General features: G+C 37.9%; 2 protein-coding genes and 1 pseudogene across 2 annotated transcripts; 1 reads left to right on the top strand and 2 right to left on the bottom strand.

Moving 5' to 3' along the window:
* Window positions 1–13,279: 13,279 nt before the first annotated feature.
* On the top strand, window positions 13,280–15,155 carry LOC132050863 (putative pentatricopeptide repeat-containing protein At1g12700, mitochondrial; annotated as a pseudogene).
* Window positions 15,156–17,008: 1,853 nt separating this feature from the next.
* LOC132050788 (uncharacterized mitochondrial protein AtMg00810-like) lies at window positions 17,009–17,982 on the bottom strand. Its single transcript, XM_059442146.1, has 2 exons — window positions 17,831–17,982; window positions 17,009–17,564 (listed from the first exon to the last, which is right to left on the bottom strand). The coding sequence occupies exons 1-2, from the start codon at window positions 17,980–17,982 to the stop codon at window positions 17,009–17,011; spliced, it is 708 nt and encodes a 235-aa protein (XP_059298129.1).
* A 1,050-nt stretch (window positions 17,983–19,032) lies between these two features.
* LOC132050862 (uncharacterized) lies at window positions 19,033–20,148 on the bottom strand. Its single transcript, XM_059442204.1, has 2 exons — window positions 19,532–20,148; window positions 19,033–19,292 (listed from the first exon to the last, which is right to left on the bottom strand). The coding sequence occupies exons 1-2, from the start codon at window positions 20,055–20,057 to the stop codon at window positions 19,258–19,260; spliced, it is 561 nt and encodes a 186-aa protein (XP_059298187.1). The 5' UTR covers window positions 20,058–20,148; the 3' UTR covers window positions 19,033–19,257.
* Window positions 20,149–22,033: the final 1,885 nt, after the last annotated feature.

The following is a 22,033-nucleotide window of genomic DNA, read 5'->3' as shown; positions in this document are numbered from 1 at the left end:
ATCAGGGTCGGGTATTACTGGAGTGAGATGGAGAAAGATGCGAAGGACTTCGTTCAAAAATGCAATGAATGTCAAAGGCATGCCCCTTCGATACATCAACCGGGGGAATTACTTCATCCGGTCCTTTCCCCTTGGCCGTTCATGAAATGGGGGATGGATATAGTAGGGCCTTTACCCTGGGCTCCGGGCAAGGCTCAGTACATTTTGCTTATGACGGACTACTTCTCTAAATGGGTTGAAGCACAGGCATTCGAGAAGGTTAGAGAAAAGGAAGTTATTGACTTTATTTGGGACCATATAGTTTGTCGATTCGGGATGCCAGCAGAAATCACGTGTGACAACGGGAAACAATTCATAGGCAGCAAAGTTAGTAAGTTCTTGGAGCAGAATAAAATCAAAAAGATATTGTCAACTCCATATCACCCAAGTGCGAACGGTCAAGCGGAGTCAACAAATAAAACCATATTACAGAACCTAAAGAAAAGGCTGTCCGATTCAAAACACAGGTGGAAAGAGATTCTGCCCGAGGTCTTGTGGGCATATCGAACGACTATAAGATCTAGCACCGGAGAAACCCCATTCTCCCTGTTATATAAAGATGAGGCATTGATACCTGTCGAAGACGATTAACCGAGCTTAAGATTTTGATACGCTACGGAGGCTTCGAATAATGAGGCAATGACTACCAGTCTAAATTTAGTGACGAAAGACGACAGGCTGCCTTTGTCCGATTAGCAGCTCAAAAGCAAAGGATGAGAAGATACTATAACCAGAGAGCCAACCTCAGACATTTTCAGGTCGGGGTCTGGGTCCTGCGACACTCTATACCAAGAACCCCAACGAGAGAAAATTAGGCCCGGGGACTCTCTGTATACGGGAAAAATCTGGGGCAAGGTTACCCTCAATTTCTCGTTGAGAAACTCAAGATTATGATGGTCATTACCGGCTCGGACGAGCCCCAATCGGGGTCAAGCTCAAGTGAGGGATCATAGCAAGACCGAGCATAGCTGAGCTCGGGTTACTGATCGGTTGGAATTGGATACCGAGATAGGACAAGAGGCAGTTAACAGTGATAAATGAGAGTCCGAAATATCCGCAATCAGCCGGATATGGCGGCACCGATTTCGCTCATCAGTAACTGAAGATTCTTGTACCTTATTTAGACTTGTACTAGGGTTAGGACTCCTCTACTATATAAAGAAGAGGACCCCTTTTATTTTTGGTTGGTTTTTTCACATGCACAAGCATACTAAGCAATACAATTTGGTTCTAAGTGTTTATCAATCTCTCTATGTGTTCTACAATTGTGCATTCATTGACCACTGTAACACGAGCCCGGTTCCGAAGACCCGAGCCAACCGGTCGGTCACTTCTAAGGATCAATTGTTGTTTTATCGTGGTTTTATTGTTCTTATTCGCCTTTATACTATTATTTATTGCTCTATAATCATTCGTGTTAAATTAAACCGCATATCCTTTGAACCGTGTACAAATTTAATTGTTATCCAATTTTTAGGGTAAACAGCTTCTACTAAAAATTAGATTTAGGGGGTTTGATAGACACACTTGAGGACGAGTTCAGGGATTCAATAGGAACAACACTTAGTTGAGGTGCCAAAATGGCAAAAAGGGACAAGTTTAGGGGGCTGCATATGTATTAAGCCTCTTAATGTATGTATGCATATATGCAAAGAAGATCCAATTTGTAGCGTGTACATTTTTTTATATCGTGGTCTTGACATCACGATATTTCTACTTGAAGGTGATTGAATATCACCATCATGAATGAAATTTTGAAGTTAACAAAAGCTTTTTCAAAACGTTATTATTTCTTCTCCCAACACCCAAAAAGGAATACGTGGTTGAAGGGATTAAGGTTTACTTTTGTTTTCAAATTTTAAGTGTTAATCCGTGAAAATAGTTCATATTAATAAGAGATAATTATATGCTTTATTTGAAAATGAAGTTGTCAATTGAAAGTGAGGTCAAGGTATATTTTAGATAGCTCAAGAAAACAATAATTTCATTAAGCTAACATGTAATAACTCTAGTATTTAGGCCCCAATTTATGTGCTTCATTAGCTACTGGCTACTCGAAGAAAGATGAGTATGTGTGTATATATATATCAAGTTATCAACCAAGTGTAAGTGAATTTTTACACAATCTGGCAATTTAATTTAATATAGACAAATAATTGTCTTATGTAGGTCATTAGTAAGTCTTAAGTTACTTTTAAAATAATCGAACTATAAAAAAATACTGTTAATGTAAAGAAATTAAAAGTGAAGTCATATACTCTTTTTTCACCCTCGTAATAGAAAGTGTGAGGCGAGGAAGAATAGTATGTGGTTGAGATATGAGATGAATCAAGGATGCTGCCTTTTTTTCTTCATATGATGTTCGATACTTGTTAGTGGCGCGACTAATTTAAGTTTGCATTGTGTAAGATGTAGAAATGCACAGTATAGAGCACGAGAGAAAGGAAGTATTATTAATGATTGATTACAAATACAGAAGCAGTGTATTTATACACACATGAGCCATGTATATCATGTACATCAGATGTATACAGCTATACTCCTAATATAATAAAAGAACTTACAACTTATCACAACTTATCACTAATCATCCTTATCATTAATTAATCACTAAATGATCTTATTATGATCGTTATCTTCAACACTTCCCCTCACACTAGTGAGGGGTGAGACATCCACTCCTAGCTAACTTCTGAATCCTACAAACTGCTGCTTGCTGAGTGCTTTGGTGTGAATATCAGCTAGCTGATCTTTTGATCTAACAAACTGAGTAACAAGTTATCCTCTTTCCACCTTTTCTCTAACAAAGTGATAGTTCATTTCTACATGTTTATATCAAGCATGTAGAACTGGATTCACTGTCATGTACAATGCATTGAGGTTATCACGTTTAATTGAGTAGGAGTTGTCTTCAAACACACACCAATGTCCTTCAAGATATAAGTTATCCAAGTTATCTCAGCTGCAGTTGAAGCTAATGCCCTATATTTAGCTTCGCAACTGTATGTTGTTTCTTTGAGGCCCAAGATATGTTGTTTGCACCTAAGTAGACTGTATAACATGTAGTTGATCTTCTTGCCTTGGTACAACGACCCCAATCTGTATCAGAGAATCCATAGAGTCTGAAAGGTGATCTTGAAAGCAATCTGAGCCCATACTATATAGTCCATTTAATATATCTGAGTATTCTCTTTACTGCATGAAGATGCTCACTATTTGGTGCTTGCATGTACTGGCTTGCCAAGTTAACTGCATGTGCAATGTCTGGCCTAGTTAATGTGAGAAACTGCATACTTCCGACTATACTTCTATATGATGAGGCATCAATTGGACTTCCTACAACTTATTGCAATCCATGTTTTTGTGCTAAAGAAGTACTTACTGCTTTAGCAAGTGCCATACCTATCTTGTCAAGCAACTCTGCAGCATATTTATGTTGATTGAGATGTATACCTCCATTGAAATACTTGACCTCAATTCCCAAGAAGAAATACAGTGGTCCAAATCCTTCATGGAAAACTCTCTTCCAAGATTTGTGATGATTTTCATGATAAAGTCATAGGAATTTCCTGTAATTATGATGTCATCCACATATAAGAGCAACAACACTATACCTCTTTTACAATGCAGTGTAAACAATGATGGATTTGTCTTACTACACTTGAAACCAGTGTAAAGTAGGTGCATCGAACCTATCAAACCAAGCCCTTGGTGCTTGCTTAAGTCTATACAATACATGTTTTTTTCAAGAGACAAACATGATCTGGATATTTAGAATCTATAAAACTAGGAGGTTGACTCATATAAACTTCTTCTTGAAGATGCCCATGCACAAATGCATTCTTGACATCCAATTGTCTTATAGGCCATTTTAATCACTACTACTGATAATATGACTCTTATAGTAGTAGCTTTAACCACGGGACTGAAGGATTCTTCAAAAGCTACCCCTTCAAGTTGTTCCGTCTGACTTGAGCTTGGTTTTAAACACCCACCTTGAGCCAACTACATTCATATTCTCAGTCTTAGGTACTAGAATCCAAGTGTGATTTGTGTGAAGTGCATTTACCTCATCCTGCATTGCTTCATGCCAATGTGGGATTCTCTGTGCTTCCTTAACATTCCTTGGTTCCATAATTGTTAGTTCTCTTGCTGTTACTAGAGAGGTATGAGTTATGGGAAGTTTCTATGCCTTATGTCTGGTCACCATATGATGACCTTGTTCCTGTTCAGAAGACTCATTTTTACTTGTAAGAGAGTGTGTAGTAGCCTGATCTTGTCTATTATTGAACCATCCTGACAAGTCAACTTCTAGTTGTATGCCTTGTGGATCATGTACTGAGACTATGTTTTGTTATTATGCTTCATTGAAATCTTCCACATCATAATTACTTGAGTCGTGATCATCACCACTATATTCAAACTTATCATGAGTAGCAGTAGCATGAGCATCAACCCAAAGCAACATCAGGATTATTAGCAATATCATTATGAGGAACAACATCAGAAACATCATGAACAACTGCTATATCAGTAACATCACTAGAAACAACATCATTAACTAACACTTCCCCTAAAATGGTACTGGTGGTGCCATTTTTTGCATCATTCTTAGCCCGCATGTTAGAGAAAAACTCAAGAAAGGTAGACAAGTGAGTAGAGGTGTTTTTGATAGGCTGATCAGGTTGCAGCTAGGGCAAGGTGAGTTCATCAAATATCACATGTCTTGATACAAACACTCCCCTAGTTGAAGGATAGTAACATATACATCCCTTATGTAAATTTTTGTATCCAATAAAGACACATGGATATGTCTTAAGAGAAAACTTAGTCTTGCCTATTAAAAACATCTTGTTACACCTCGAAAAAATTTCCGTTGATGCACAGTGAATAGACCAACGAAGAGTACGAAGTATATGGTATTATAATAAGTAAGGAATGACATTTGATGACCCTAATTAAGATTTCAAATACATTGATGTTAGACGAGAAAGTTTGCCAAGAGAAGGCAAGACATACGATAAGTATCGAAAGAGATTTACGAGTCACAAGTTAATGATGATTTAACGATGCTTTGGAGAAGAGTTATAACGTCCCTTAGATTGTTAATGAGGTGACAAACAAGTGTCAAGAAGGTTCCATAAGGATTAGAGATCAAACGAGCTCTAACAGAACAAGTTCGTAACGTATTGGGCATTATACGGCCAAACATATCGTCGTATAAAACATACGGACCGTATGTTCACTCGCATAACCAACCTGTAATGACCCTTCCGGACCCAAATCTACGGCCATACATACGGTCAGTATAATTTATACGAATCGTATATGGTCCGTAGAAGTTTTGTCGGCCTGTGATTTGGCGATTATTACCGTGACCAAGTTTCATTTTATTTCATTTCCTTTCACTCACTTTCTAGAACATATTCTCTACATTTTCTCCCACAAAATTCAAGAGATATTAGTGTTCAACTTCATCAAACCAAGTAAATCAAGGTAAGAAACCCATTAAAGTTCATCTAAGACAAGGAATCCGGGCGAAGTGAAACTAGGTTTTGCTCAAGTGAAGTGTTTGCACCCAAGGTTCATTCCTACACTATCTACGGTAAGTTTTATGGTATTTCCAAGTTGTTTAAGGTATTTGAAAGTTGAAACACTTGGATTATAGAAGGGAATAGAAAATGGGTCATGAATGTGAGAATAGTGCCACTTTTGAGTAATAGTTGGATTGAGTCATGATTCTTGATGTATTGTGATTATAATCATGCGATAAAATCTATATTGAGAATTAATGGATAGATGTTGTATATGAATGAACATAATCGTGATGTTATGACTACGAATATGGATGATTGAAAGTGAATCGAGAAGTAAGGATAACGTAGGTGAATAAAGTGCTATTGTTATGATGTTGTGAATGTTATTATTGATGTTTGGGAGTTGATATATGATATGTATGCTAAAGTCGTATAAATAAAGGGGAGATGTGTCGTCTAATTTTCTCTTAGCTTTAGTCAACATACTAAGCTATTGATTTTCTAATAATTAGTATGTACTCTAAAACGCACAAGCAGAATCCGCGCATCAGTTAAGAACGTGCAAGTGATAGAATAGTTAAACGAAAGGTATGCGTAAGGCTAACCCTTCTTTCATCGTGCATGGTTCTTTGGCCAAATATCTATTCTTCTACGAGCCCATGATATTCTCCAATGACTTATCTCTAAAAGCTACTAAGCTCATGATCCTCGATATGTCACGATTGTACCGAGCTCCTTATATGACAAGCAATCCTCTAGGGAGCAGATGTAATGAACGACGATAGTAATGATAAAGATGCGCGAGGTTTTACGTATATGTGCCTACGCGTGGCTACTATGAGACCCCCGAGCTTATATGGCCGTAGAATGTATAAATAGAATATATATATATATATATATATATATATATATATATATATATATATATATATATAATGCGCGCGCACCACCGGCAGCTTGGTGCACGGATAACCCCGAGCTCGCAGGTGCATGGGGGTATGTACGACATCGAGCCTGGCAGGCCGTACGTAAACACCGAACCTCGCGGGCCTGCACGCTATGTAAACGCTCGTATACGATATCAATACGAGTACGAATATGCCAGGTATATGATATGTATATGATATGAACGTAAGCATGAATGGAACATGATCACGAATACGAAACGGATACGAAACGTAAACGACGACACACATACGGACACGGATACGGACGTATGTGTACACATACACAACAAAATGGAAACGTCCCTACGAAAAGCAAGTAAGTGTTTATGATGATGGTATTACTATCTCCATCCCACGCCAGTTCTTATGCTGTTCATTATGCTTTCATAATGATATCGATCACGCTACACACTCGCACATTCTTCGCACCGATTCTTTTATTTGCGGACGCCGCGCTGCGGCCCGGCAGTGTCAGTGAGTACGTACCCCTGATCCACAGCTTCGTTGTCTGTGTGACCACATAGCTGAGGCTCCGCCTTCATTCGAGCTGCTGTGCCTTTTCGGTATCGTATTCTTTTCGTGTACACACACAATGCCGTGTCCCGTCCCCCCGCCTATACGATATGACATACTCTTCGAGGCTCGGTAGACACGTGTATATGGATAGATGTGTTCGGCCTTGTCGTCTATATTTGGAGATTATTTTTTTGTTAGCCTCGTCGGCTTACGTACACGATACGGGCACACTGCCACCACGATATAAATGAACGTTCGCCCAAAACGAAATTAGTATGAACAACGGATGGAAAAGCATGATTTAGCGATGTGGCTAACCTAGATGTAATGTAAAAGTACATGATATACCGGTGGGTTAGCACGGCAAGGCTCGACCTAGATGTAAGGAAAGATGTTAAGAAACGCGGGTTAGGCACCGGCGCTCGCTGCCACGCCTTTGGCCGTCGTGACACATTTGCAACCAAATACCTTTAAGTTGTTATAGTCAAGAGATTTCCCCATAAAGTCATGTATAACTCTTCATTTCTAATCGAAGACGGTGCTCTCATTGATAAGAAAACAAAGAAGCTGGTGCGTTTCTACCACAAGACAGGGCAAATAGCATGAAATAATAATGTCAAACCAGTTTTCACTATGTGTCTCTGTTTTCTTTCAAATATGCCATTATGTTCAGGAGTGTGAGGACATGAAATTTGTCCAATGATCCCACATCCTTCCAAGTGTTTAATGAACTCAGTTTTAATGAATTGACCACCTCCATCACACTGAAACACTTTTATCAGTTTTAATGAATTCACCACCTCCGTCACACTGAAACACTTTTATCACCTTGGAAAATTACCTTTCTACCATTTGTTGTAATTTAAAAAACACCTAAAAGAATTCTGATTTTATCTTTAGTAGATAAAGACAGGAATATCTTGTACCGTCATCTACAAACACCACATAGTATTTCATGTGTTGAGATGACCCAACAGGAGCTGGCCTAGAGATCACAATGAATCTTATGTAAAATTTGTTGTTCAATTTTATTCCTTAATCCAAATGGAAGTTTACAACCTTTCCCTAACTGATAGCTGGTACAAACAACATGCAACTTATTCCAACTACTAACATCAATAAACTTATTGGTACTCAAAACTTTTAAAGATTTTAAACTAGGATGTCCTAATCTAACGTACAACATCGTTCGACTTTTTCCAAAAGATCGAGTCGCAAATAATGCCAAAAGATTGCTACCTTCCAGTGCATAAAGTCCTCTCTTCTTAGATCCCTTGGCCATTGGTTTCCTTGACTTCTTGTCATTAACAACAAAATCAGATTCATCAAACTCAAGATTACAAGCATTGTCCTTTGCTAGTTTACTAACAGAAAGCAGATTCTTTTTGAGATCAAGAACTACAAGCATTTCATTTATCTTTAGTCTTGATCTTGTGGTGTTTCCAATATGTGCAATTTTCTGTGGTGATCCATTCCCGACAATTATTCTATCTGTCCCATTATATGTTTTAAGATCAGATAAATTACTTGCTGAGTTTGTCAGATAAGTAGTTGCACCAGAATCCACATACATTGCCTCATCTTCTGCACTATTTCCTTGTGGATTCACAGCAGACAAGGCCTGAGGCAAATCTTCAGCAGCTTGATAGGAGTAATTCCATCTGTAGTAGCACTTCATGGTTGTATGGTTGTTTCTCCCACATATCTGGCATGCATTAGCTAAATCCTTGCCCTTGCTTTGATTTGCATTGCTCACATTTTGACTTTGCTGATTTGTGTTGCCTTGTCCATTGTTTCCTTGTCCAGCAAGTCTAACACCTCTTCCTCCGGAGTTAAAATTTCCTCTTCTTCCATTGAAATTCCCCTGACCTCTACCTCTTTGTGCAGTAAAGTCCATCTCATAGTTGTGTTGAGCTGAGTCTTCCTCTTTCTCTCTCATGTCAAAGCCTTTAAGAGCATTAACAAACTGATTTAGAGTGGGATAAGGTGATTTCCTTAGCATCACAGTTCTGAAAGTCCTATATTTAGGATCTAATCCTCTAGCAAAGTTGATCACCTTTCTATCTTCATCAACATATTTGTGTATGGCTGCAAGACCATCACAAATTCCTTTAAACTCCTTCTAATATTCATCAAGCTTCTTGGTGCCCAACTTAAAGTTTTGCCGTTGTTGCTTAAGTTGGAATTCTTTGTCTTTTGTAGCCTGCAGATCTGCTTCCTCCAAGCATTGCAACATTTCTTTTGCTGTGGTGCAACCTACAACAAGATACATACTTTCTTCAGTCATGGTTCCTGAGATCCAAGTCCTTAACAATACATCATGTTCCTTCCAATCATCATCAGAGTCCACAGTTTTTCCTGCGTCCTTTGATGCAGAAATCTCTACAGAGTTTGCACCTTTGTTAAGTTTGTCCTTTTTGATCAGTTTCATTACTTTCATGACTTGCATTAGTTGCATTATTTGTGTCCTCCAAATGAGATAATTTGTGGGATTAAGTTTGATAGACAAGAAGAAGCGGTGCAGTAGAAGTCACAGCTTCAACGACATATGAGAGACGGTCGGGAAGCGTGTTTGGTGCCATTGTTTTCGATGTAAAGAGATCCGAATGGTATTTTGACGCGTAGCCAGAAGGCTTAGTGTTGCTCTGATACCATGTAGAAATGCACAGTATAGAGGATGAGAGAAAGGAAGTATTATTGATGATTGATTACAAATGCAGAAGCAGTGTATTTATACACACATAAGCCGTGTATATCATGCATATCAGATGTATATAGCTAGACTCCTAATACAATAAAAGAACTCACAACTTATCACTAATCATTCTTATGATTAATTAATCACTAACTGATCCTATCATGATCGTTATCATGATGATAATGATCACTAGATTGATCATTATCTTCAACATAAGATTCATTAAAGTAGAAAACACTCCCTGTAAGATCTTCGAGTCCCAATACTTGCACCGAAACATCTAATTAAAAATAAAAGAATTCGATTCTTTCTACTACAAACATTGACGGTAAGAATATTGACTTACTAGCCCTTGCCCTTTAGGTATTTTAAAAACTTTTGTTTGGCCTGTAGTCAACTCTTTTGCAGCTTTTGGCTTGCTAGAAAAGTCAAGACTGCATAATTCGACCTTTGACCTTACAAACGAAGTTGCAACATTCAAGACCTTTACCTAGTTCTTTTCTTTCAATCTAAGTCATTTGTTTAATTTGTCTCAACGTAGTTACTCTATATGTTCTTTTGGATTCACAGCTTTTCGCTACTTAACAGTAGTCAATCAGAGGAATTCGATATAATGCTTTACTATTTGAATTGAAAAAGTGACATTATAAAGACTTTTTATATTATTTTATCAAATTTCTTACATGCATATAACTGTAAAAATTTCTGAGAACATTTGATGTGAAAAAAATTGAAAAATCGTAATGCGCCACTAATTGTCTATTTGTGTGTATATATATGCTTTGGACAATTTATCTGCCTGGTCAGTAGTATCTTTCTTGACTAATTGGCTATATCGAATAAATGCAATGTGCCTACAAACCCTTGGCTCTATCTCTATGTTTTTTATACAAATTAAAGGATGTGTCCCACATATTCCCTGGCTAAAACAACCTTTGATGCAAACATATAGTAATGAAAATAAGATAATTAATTTGTCTCCTGCTGCTGAAATATTTTTAGATTAAAGTACAAAAGATGTCATTGTTGAATAATCAAAGATTTAATCTAATTCTCGACTAGACAAAAGATAGGAGAAGGGGGACCAAAACGAAGACTGCCATAACTACATTATCTTTTGTCATAATTTTCTTTGGCTTTATCTATCTTGATTAAATTTTATAGGAAATTATATTGTACCAAGAAAGTTTTGGTTGTGTGATTGTTGTCAAGTTAAAGAGAAATATATTGAATTACAGTTTCAATTTGGACGAATTTGTCGTTCTTTTAGTTCTTATGCATACTTCTTACGTAATATTAATAGTGTCATAAATAGAGGAGGAGCTAGGATTTTGAGTTTACGAGTTTTGAATTCTAAAAAATACAATTTACTTGATTCTTGATAATTAATCATACATAGTAAGCATTTAAGCACAAATAAGGGGGGAAATTAAAATACATCAACCAAGAGTGATCATCTTTGTTTCTAGTTTAATGCAAATACATTAGGTTGTTTGATTGATGTGATCAGGTAAACATGTTCCCTAAAAAAATCAGTGTATAGTAGCAAAACTCTCAAATCTAAGCAAAAAGAAATAAGTTTCATTAACAATGAATCAGTCAGCTCCATTCTAATTCCCTATATTTCAAGGAAACTAAGTGCTACAATGTACAATTCTTCTGTAACTTCAACCAACAACTTGAAAACTCCCTTCACCTACCTACTTAATGCAATTTTACCGACATATGCAATAGATATTTCCAACTGGTATCACATATTGGTAGTACTAATTTTGCAGGTCTTTTCAAATTGACAAACGACCTAGTTAGGCCATATTAGACTTCGTTGTTCTGATTTCCGATTCACAAACCTAATACTCTGGAATTGAGATCGATATGCATCAGTAATTTAAGTTTTTTAATCGATGCTTAATATTTGATATTTTCAGTATTAAACTCATTACAACAACATACCCAATATTAAACCCATTGTATTTTTTAAATTATGATTTAACTTGAAAGGCGGATTCAGAATTTAATTTTAATGAATTTAACTTTTTAAGACTTTTTATCATTTGTACTCATTTCATGTACCATTAAAACTGTGTATTCAGATATAATTACTGTTGATATTATAGTAAGGCTTTTTTCACACACACACATACTAAGAGTCTACATCCACCCATGTTTCTACCTATTACTTATTGTAACTTTAATGGATTCTTACACATAAATTTATCTTTCCGCGTCGAAAATACCAGCTTGATGAACTCAGTACCACAACGTTGTATCCACCTTTGACTAGGGAGGGTAATTTAGTGGTAAGCACCTTCATATTCAAATGATAGATAAAAAATTTGAGTCAGGATTATTCGATACATCTGGACAGGGATGTTTAATTTTGCACTATTTATGTCAATTTTCAACAAATCTTCTAAAATAGTAAAGATATTATGAGTTATATTTAAATCTTGTAAAGCCGTCCCGCTAATTTCCGCTTCATAGTTAAGGTTAAATTTAACATATAGATTTCATAAATAACGGAGATTAAAAATATCTGATAAATATACAGTTTTTGAAAATATTTACGACATGTAGCCAAATATACAACATTATACAGCATTATACCTGGGGGAAAATTATTATACATAATGTATCAACCTTGTATAAAATGTGTTTTTACACAAGTATGGGCTAAATCATAAATATTTTAAAAAATAGACATAGAGCATAATTTACTTTTGACAAACTTTAAGGTCCAAAACTGTTTAATACTGTAATACATATTTAGAGGGTGTTTGAATTGGTTTTTCAAAAGTAGGTAAAAGCTAAAAGTCATAAGTTTGTAATACCCAACTTTTAGCTTTTATCTTATTTTTATAAAAAAAATTAATCTAAAAATAAGTTATTAAAAATATTTTTTATCTTTCCCAAACACCACAAAAAATAGAAAAGAGTTTAAGAACCAAAAAAGCACTGAAAATGAGCGGATTCAAACGCCCTTCTTTAGGTACTATTGGTTAAAACCATAACCAAACCTCCGTCCCATAATAAGTGTCATCTTAATCAAAAAAAATTATCCCATAATAAGTGTCATCTTAGGAAACCAAGATATAAATTGGCTAGTTTTTTTCCAATTCTATCCTTAGACAAAAAATAACAAGTTAAAGTAACATATGGTGATTGGACAAGCATAACCAAACCAAATATAGTAACCAAACCAAACTTAGTATTGTTGGATTCCCAAATGCTTTCTGGAACAGGATTACTACTCGCGTCCCATAATAAGTGTCATCTTAATCAAAAAAATTATCCCAATCGAAAGATAAAAAGAATTTATTTTATTATATAGAGGTAATTTAGTAAACTTCATATTGTATTATTGATTTCTTATCATGCATGTTTTTTACTAAAATGACACTTTCCGTAGGACGGAGGGATTATCATTTTTTGTCCTTTTATCCCCAATAATCCCCTACTTTCCACTTTTATTTGTTTGCTTCTTCAGAGTTAGGGCACGATTACCTGGGAAAGAGACTCCATAGCCATTTGAAGTGAAACTAATGACGAGATTTGCGTTGCCTCATTGTCGCAATTGTAATCCATTTATGTCATTCTTCACTATTTCTCATTGCAATAATCACATTACTCATTCAATTACACACAGAAAATATTATTCTTCAACCATTTCAATTGAGAAAAAAATTAGGGCTTCTGACAGCATAAAGTGTTTAGATGATGCTGTGAATGTATTCCATCAAATGGTGAGAAATCAACCTCCTTGTTACAACTTCACTAAATTGTTGAAAACCATTATAGATATGAAGCATTACTCTTCTGTTATTTCTCTTTTTAAAGAGTGATTAACAGCTACTGTTGCATGCATTATGCTGATTTCGGATATTCGATATTACCCATTTACGTGAAGAAGGGTTTTCCATTTGATGTTGTCACATTTAACACTTTATTAAAGGGACTCTTTGCTGAAAATAAAGTCAAAGATGCGGTTAATTTGTTTAAGAAGTTGGTGAGAGACGATATTTGTGAGCCTAACAAAGTCACGTATTTGATAGTCATGAATGGGCTAAGCAAAAGGGGTTATACTAAAAGATGTTTAGATTTGCTCCGAGTTATGGAAAAAGGAAGCACTAAGCCCGATACAAGCGTCTACAACATTGTTATAAATGCCCTTTGCAAAAATACAATGCTCAATGCAGCTATCAACCTCTTTGACGAGATGAAACAAAAAGGCATACCTCCGAGTGTTATCACGTATAGTTCATTGATTGATGGTATGTGTAAGTTTGATCAGTGGGAAAATGTTAGGTCTTTGTTACGTGAGATGGTAAATTCTAATGTTTATCCAGATGTGGTCACCTTCAACATAGTGATCGATGGACTATGCAAAGAAGGGAAAGTTGAAGATGCTGAGGAAGTAATGAGACACATGATTGAAAAATGGGTAGAGCCTAATGTGATCACCTACAATGTGATAATGGATGGACATTGTTCGCGTGGTCAAGTGGATAAAGCGAGGAGAATTTTTTGTTCCATGATAGATAAGAGCATTGAGCCTGACATTGTTAGCTATAACATACTAATAAAGGGATATTGTAAGAAAAAGGAACCATAAGAGGCCATGAAGTTGTTTCTTGAAATTTCTCATGATGGATTGAAACCTAATATTCTTACATACAATACAATTATGCAAGGTTTGCTTGAAGTTGGAAGAACTAATTGTGCGCAAAAAATGTATGTTGAGATGCAATCTGCAGGGCACCTGCCTGATTTATGCACTTATCGCACTTTGCTTGACGGTTATTTTAAAAATGGACTTGTTGAGACAGGTATGACGCTATTTCATAAGTTGGAATTAAAGAGAGAATGTACTGATATTGAACTTTATAGTATTGTCATTAATGGTTTGTGTAAAAACGGTAAACTCGACAAAGCTCATACCATTTTTGAGAAGCTTTCTGTAATAGGTTTACATCCCGACATTATAACATACGGGATAATGATTAAAGGATTTTGTCGAGAAGGTTTGTTTGATGAAGCGAAAAATATGTTAAGAAAAATGGAGGATAATGGTTATTTGCTAGACAACGCAACTTACAATATTATTGTGCAAGGATTTCTCAGAAGTAACAAGATTAGTGAAATGAAGTCTTTTTTAAAGGAGATGGATGGGAAGCGCTTCTCATTTGATGCAACTACAGTTAAGTTATTGATAGGTGGGGGAGGATCCTTATTTGGTTAATATGATACCAGAGTTTCAGCGAGAAAACAAAAAGTAAATGTCTTTTTGCTTGGTTTATACGGTTATGCACTATTATGCAATTTCCATTTGCCTCTGCAAAGGAATTCACATCCAATGGAAATTGTGGAAACTGAGAAAATGGCAATTAGAACATTGCTTGAGCTTTCTAAGAAATCTTATCGAGGGGGTACGTCAGACATTCTGATTGTTTTTCCACTCTTATATTTTGGATATACGATGTAATTGCACTCTTAGTATTAAAAAATATGATACCAGTTGCCACCTAACATTTGATTTTTACTGCACTCTTAAGTTCATTTGCCACCTATAGATCCATATGCATCTAAGTGTCTTATATTGATGCAGTTAAATAAATATCCATTACAAATATGTCTAGTTCACATATAAATAGAAGTATATTCATGAGGTTATTCACAAATCACAGAATGTATCAAATATCCTTCCTTAATTTCTTCATTCAATCTCGCAGATTAACAATTGCTCACTCCTTCAATGTTTTCGTGATTGCGTTACTTTGTCTCCATGCTCCTCATGGCTAATTGTTTGCACCTTGTTAATTCTGTACTAATGTTTAAGGTGTCTTCTTTTTTTCTTTACTTTGCCTTTCTTTGTACACTTACTGATATGAAGAAGTTTTTAGTAAGTGCGTTAGTTTAACATGCACTAATAATGCATTCTTATCGATCTATAGAAAATCAAACCTCTATGAATCATATGCACAAAAGAACAGTTTGCTTTTATGAGATTTATTAGTTTCTCATATATATATAACAAAAGTATCCTCTCACATTACTTCTTAATGTATCGACAGAGATTGGTCTGATAATGATAGAGGCAGAAGGGGGGAGACTTGTAAGGAGGAAAGCAGCACTTACCCAGGTTTATGTTTCCACAACCCAGAATGCAGCCTCAAACAGGGATTCGATGATGGCCACTGTAGGAAAATCCTTTGAAGATGCCTATGCACCTAGACTTGTTTTGAAAGATAATTCAACAATAGCTTTGGATGCTGAAGTCACGGTTTTGTTGATTAAATGAAATAGTTACTTTTCTGTTAGGTTGTTTAATTTATTTGTTTTATTTTTTATTTTTTTTGTGTGTGTGTTTTTGCATAATTTGGTGCTTGTATAACGAAAAAGTCCTTTTAATGGACATCCACAATTAGGTAGATTCATAAAACGAATACTCTCCCTCTTGGATGTTAATTACTAGATGTATGTACTCTTTTTTCTTTACCAGGACTTTTCCTATCAGGTATTTTCGTACTAGTAAGTCGTAGCATTACTCCCGTAGTTTCTTGCCGTTTGATCCCTGTTATTATTGTAAGAAATATTTTCCCCTTGCCTCCTTTCATTACTTGAATTGGTTTATATACAAAATAGGAGAATAATATTCTAACCTAAAATAGGAGATTACACAATATACAAAATATGCTAACCTAAAATAGTAGACTACAAAATCTTCTAATTAATATTTACATATTCTATCACACCCCCGCAGTCGAAACGGGAGGCTTACGAACGCTGAGACTGTCCCGAAAATCTTCAAATAAGACCTGTGGTAGTCCCTTGGTGAAAATATCGGCAATCTGATAGCGGGAAGGAACATGAAGGACACGAACCTGTTCGCGCGCAACCTTCTCACGAACAAAGTGAATGTCCATTTCAATGTGTTTGGTGCGCTCGATGTTGCACCGGATTTCCCGAAAGATAATGGCACTCACATTGTCACAATATACCATAGTGGCCTTATGAATAGGACAATGTAATTCCAAGAGAAGATTGCGAAGCCGAGCAGGACTCGAGACAACATTAGCAGCCCCCCTTATACTCCGCCTCAAAGCACTCGAGCGAGAGGGTAGGTTGGCGTTTCGAAGACCACGATATCAAGTTATCCCCAAGAAAAACACAGTAACCAGACGTTGACCGACGTGTGTCAGTATAGCCCACTAATCCGCATCAGTGTAAGAAAGAAGATCAGAATCGAGGACGGATAAAGATGCAAACCATAGTCAAGTTGTACCCTGAATGTAACGGATGATACGCTTAAGTGCATGCATATGAACCTCGCGCTGTGCATGCATGTGTAAGCATACCTGTTGAACAGCATAAGAGATATCCGGCCAAGTGAAAGTAAGATACTGAAGTGCACCTGCGAGACTGCGATAGTGAGTCGGGTCATCATATGGAGCACCCGATGTGCTGCTCACCTTCAGTTTGGTATCAACCGGAGTAGAAGTAGCCTTACAAGAAGACATCCCAGCTCGATCAATGATTTCTTCGGCATACTTGCGTTGCGACAGAAACATGCCATCCTTATGTCTAGTGACATGAATGCCAAGGAAATAATTCAAAGGACCCAGATCCTTCATAGCAAATTCCGAGGTTAAGAGCCATAACGGAGCATCGGAGAGAATCGAGGAAGCAAGAAGAATAATATCATCAACATAAAGTAGCATGTATGCCATCTCGGACCCCTTTTGTAGATGAACAAAGAATTGTCGATCTGCTGTTTGAAAACCAAGAGAAGAGACATAATCCGCAAAACACTTGTACCATGCTCGGGGCCTGCTTAAGCCCATATAAGGACTTACGGAGTAAACATACATAATCCGGATGAGTAGGATCTCCGAAACCCGCAGGTTGATGCATATACACTCAAGTTTTCCCGGAGCTCACTGTGTAAGAAAGCATTCTTGACATCTAGCTCGGCGAATAGGCCACCTCTTTGATAGGGAAAGACCGAGAACTGTACGGATCGTAGCCGGCTTGACCACTGGACTGAAGGTCTCACCACAATCAATACCAACCTGTTGAGTCTTACCATCACCTACAAGACGGCTTTATGCCTCTCAAAGTCACCATTAGATTTTTCTTTATGAGTGAAAATCCACATGTAACGAATAACATTCACATTAGGTGGACGGGGCACCAACTCCCACGTCTTATTTTTAATAAGAGCATCAAATTCATCATTCATAGCCATTTTCCAATTCGGGTCGCGGGTCGTCGAGGGTTACGAGGAAGAGGGATTTCGTAACCATGGTATTTAAGTTAAAGAGGCGTTTTGGCTTAAAAATACTATGCGACTTCGGTCACCATTCGGGACGGATTGGGGGAGGGGAGGGCGGGGTGACGCGGGGGAGGGATCACAGGCGGAGGGATAAAAGGGCAGTGGCCGGGGTGCCGGTAGGAGCGGACCGGACAAACGGGCCGGGTCACGGGGGAGTGGGGGGTAGGAGAAGCCAAGTGCTGCAACCACAATGGGGAAATGCCATCGTCCAAAAACTCATAAGTAATAGAAGTTGGGAGAATGTAATTTGGAAAGGGAAGACATTCCCATAAAAAATCACGTGACGAGAAATAATGATTTTATGGGACGATAAATCATAACACTTATACCCTCTATGATTCGTAGGATACCCCAAAAGACACACGGTGTAGACCGAGCTTGCAATTTGTGGATAGTTGGAGAAGGAAAGAGGGATAGCATAAACACCCAAAAACCCGAAGATAAGAGTAAGATGGCTTTCGTTGGTAGAGCACTTGAAGAGAGAAACGTGACCTAATAATTTACTTGGTAAAATATTAAGAAGATATGTTGCCATTTGTAAGGCGTGATGCCAGAACGAAGGAGGGAGAGAAGCATGTGCAAGAAGAGTCCGAGTGATATTATTGATAGAACGGATTTTTCTTTCGGCTTTCCCATTTTGTGAAGACGTATGTGGACAAGAAAGACGAAATGACATCCCATTAGACTCACAAAATTTCCCGAATTGATCATTATCATATTCCTTCCCATTATCACATTGGACATTTTTAATATGACGTTCAAATTGAGTGTGAATGTGGGTTTTCAAAGCTAAGAATTTCGGATAAACATCGGATTTCTTAGCCAAAGGAAAAGTCCATAAAAATTTCAAAAAATCATCCATAAATGTAACATAATATCGATGACCCAAGGAACTTAACACGGGAGAGGTCCACAAATCACTATGAATAATATCAAATGGCATCAAAGTTTCGGAAATAAGAATCAAACAAGAACTTAATGTGTTTACCAAGAACACAAGAACGACAAATACTAGAAAGACTAGATTTATTACATTCAATGCTTTTACGAACCCTAAGACAATCTAAGATAGAATTTCCCGGATGACCCAAGCGAGCATGCCAAAAAGGAGAAGACAACGCCACAAAGTTTGATGGAGTGGTGGTTGGATATTTGATGGTGGTAACCGGATAAAGATCTCCCCGACTATCACACCGCATTAGTGGCTTCCCCGTCTGAAAATCCTTCACAGAAAACCCATATGGATCAAAATCAACAAACACAGAATTATCAGTAGTAAACTTCCGGACTGAGATTAAATTTTTAATGAGTTTAGGAGCATGTAAGACATTTCGTAAGGATAAAGGGGGGTTTGGGGGAGGCAAACTAGTGTGACCACAACCACGAATTGGAATCGAATGACCATTTCCCACAACAATACCATTATTTCGACTGCTCAAATTAAAATAAGACGAGAGATTACCGTCCGAGGATGTCATATGAGAAGTGGCTCCGGTGTCCATGTACCAATTTTGGTCGGGCGGGTTCAAGGTCATGGTGTGCATTGCGGACTCAATGTCGGTTGGAACATACGACCCGGGAGAAGCCACCGCCGCCGTGTAGAGCTGCTGAGCTGGAGGAGGGCCCAAAATACCCTGCTGCCGTGGCGGGACTGGCGGCGGACGAGCCCAAGAGGCTGTCGGGTACGGGCAGGGAGGAGGAGCTGCCCAGCGGGGCTGGGGGACCCACTGCCAGTGGCCAAACTGCTGCTGACCGCCACTGCCGGTAGTCCACTGCTGCTGACCGCCGCTGCTTCGGGCAGAATTACCGCGGCCACCGGTGATTTTGCCGCTGCCTGAGCCGCGGCCCGAGCCCCCCTTACGGCCAGTTCCAGAATTTTGGCCGCGGGAATTTTTTGATTTCCCTCGGCGTGAGCTTGAGTTATCCGAGGGGAGTGGCGCGTCGTCGACCGAGGCCACCATAGCCGAGCCAGACCCGTGAGACACCATAGCCGCAAGTTCACGTTCTTCCAAAACAAGAGAAGACCGAGCCTCACGAATGGCGGGAGCGGTTTTGCATGGCGAATTTGTGTCCCAACCCCTTTGTGACCGAGAGACCCGAGACCGCCAAGGACAAGGCGGCTATTCGTCACGGGAGCCCCAACGTTTTTCGGCTGATCGGCAAGGCTCGAGACGTTGACAATAGGCGGAGGCATTAGAAAATCCTCCATACAAGTCGTCGTGAATTCTTGTTCAAGAGTCACCGCACGAGAAGTTTGACGATCTTGGAAGATATCACGTAAGGGTCCCAAGCCTCCATGGCAAGAGCATCCGGCTCGAGGATAGTGTTTAACGCATCATTCGAAATCGTCGAATAAATCCATCGAATCACGGTGGCGTCAATGGTGGTCCATAATTCAATTTCCTCATCGTTTTGGGAGCCGCTTCTCCTTACCCTTAGGTGGAGGAATGATGTGATGAAGGACCTTGTGAGAACGAGCATGAATTTTGAAAAGCTCGGCCCATGTACCATATTGTGAGTTTTCCATCTCAAGAGTGGGGCGAGACGTGATTCTGATATCGGAGACCGCGAGGGCCGGGTGGAACGTGGGCTTAGTCGGTGGTTGGTGCGTCGGCCATGGGAAAAGAAAGGAAGGGGCGACGCTTAGGAGGAAAACAAAAAATAGGGATTTGGGGGCGTAGAATGAAGGAGGAAGAAGAAAGAAACCCTATTCGATACCATGTAAGAAATATTTTCCCCTTGCCTTCTTTCATTACTTGAATTGGTTTATATACAAAATAGAGAATAATATTCTAACCTAAAATAGAGATTACACAATATACAAAATATGCTAACCTAAAATAGTAGACTACAAAATCTTCTAATTAATATTTACATATTCTATCAATTATCTGTTGTTTCTTATAATTTGATTGTCTTATTATTTTGGTAGTTATTGTTAACCATGCTTTCTATAATATTTTGCCTTGCCTTCTTCACTTCTGTTATTTCTTTTTCCGAACTGCCTTGAACTGTTTTCTTCTTGAGCCGTGGGTCTACCGGAAATAGCCTCTCTACCTCTAAGGTAGGAGTAAGATCGTACACTCTACCCTCCTCAGACCCCACTTTGTGGGATTACACTGGGTAATGTTGTGTTTTTGCCTAAATATAGTCTATTTCATTGATCTGAGGCTTTTCTTTGTCTTTGTTAAGTGTTACAATAAGGTTATGCAATAAGCCTCAAGGGCTTTGGTCTAAGCTCAGCTTGTGATGTGTAGCACGTAATGGGTTCGAACACTGCTGGAGAAGCGTAAAGGGGAGGGCTCGTTATCCACCAAGGTTGGATCCGTGTGCCTCTAGCCCTTGGAGATTTCTCAGTTCTAAAAACAATGTGGTTATGCAATGATGCTTGCCTTCCTTAAATAGTCTTGTGATGTAGACTTGTGTCTGAACAATGATTTGTTAAAGTATCATGCATGAGGCTTTCCTCTAGCTCTATCAATACCTCGATGTGTGCGCAAACTAGTCCAGACACCACGGTTATAAAAGAAAAAAAGAATCAAACTTTTGAATTTTCAATATGCACTTACAAATTTATTTTGCCAACTCCCATCTCTTGTGATCATTACATTAACTATGAACATGAGTGAGGAAAAAAGTTCAATGGACATTAAGATGATTATTAAAAAATATTACTACAATCGAACTACCAAAATGATCTTGTGATCATTACATTACTATATATTTGTTTACAATGAGAAGAACATAACAGGTAAATAATTTGATCAGTACTATTGAGCTTTGTTCGAGTTGTGGTGGAAGCTTCTATGTCAATTAGTTACATCAAAACTAAAATCACCAAAGGTCCTAGTGAAATTTGAAATGTGAAAGGATGTGGACTATTTATTTTAAAGGTTGAAGATGTGATATTAAATTTAGATTGCTATATAAATAATAGCATACTTGGCAAAAATCAACCTATTAC

The sequence above is a fragment of the Lycium ferocissimum genome, chromosome 3 (genome assembly GCF_029784015.1).
Source record: "Lycium ferocissimum isolate CSIRO_LF1 chromosome 3, AGI_CSIRO_Lferr_CH_V1, whole genome shotgun sequence".
NCBI classification, from domain to species: domain Eukaryota; kingdom Viridiplantae; phylum Streptophyta; class Magnoliopsida; order Solanales; family Solanaceae; genus Lycium; species Lycium ferocissimum.
This window is presented reverse-complemented; position numbering and strand designations above follow the sequence as displayed.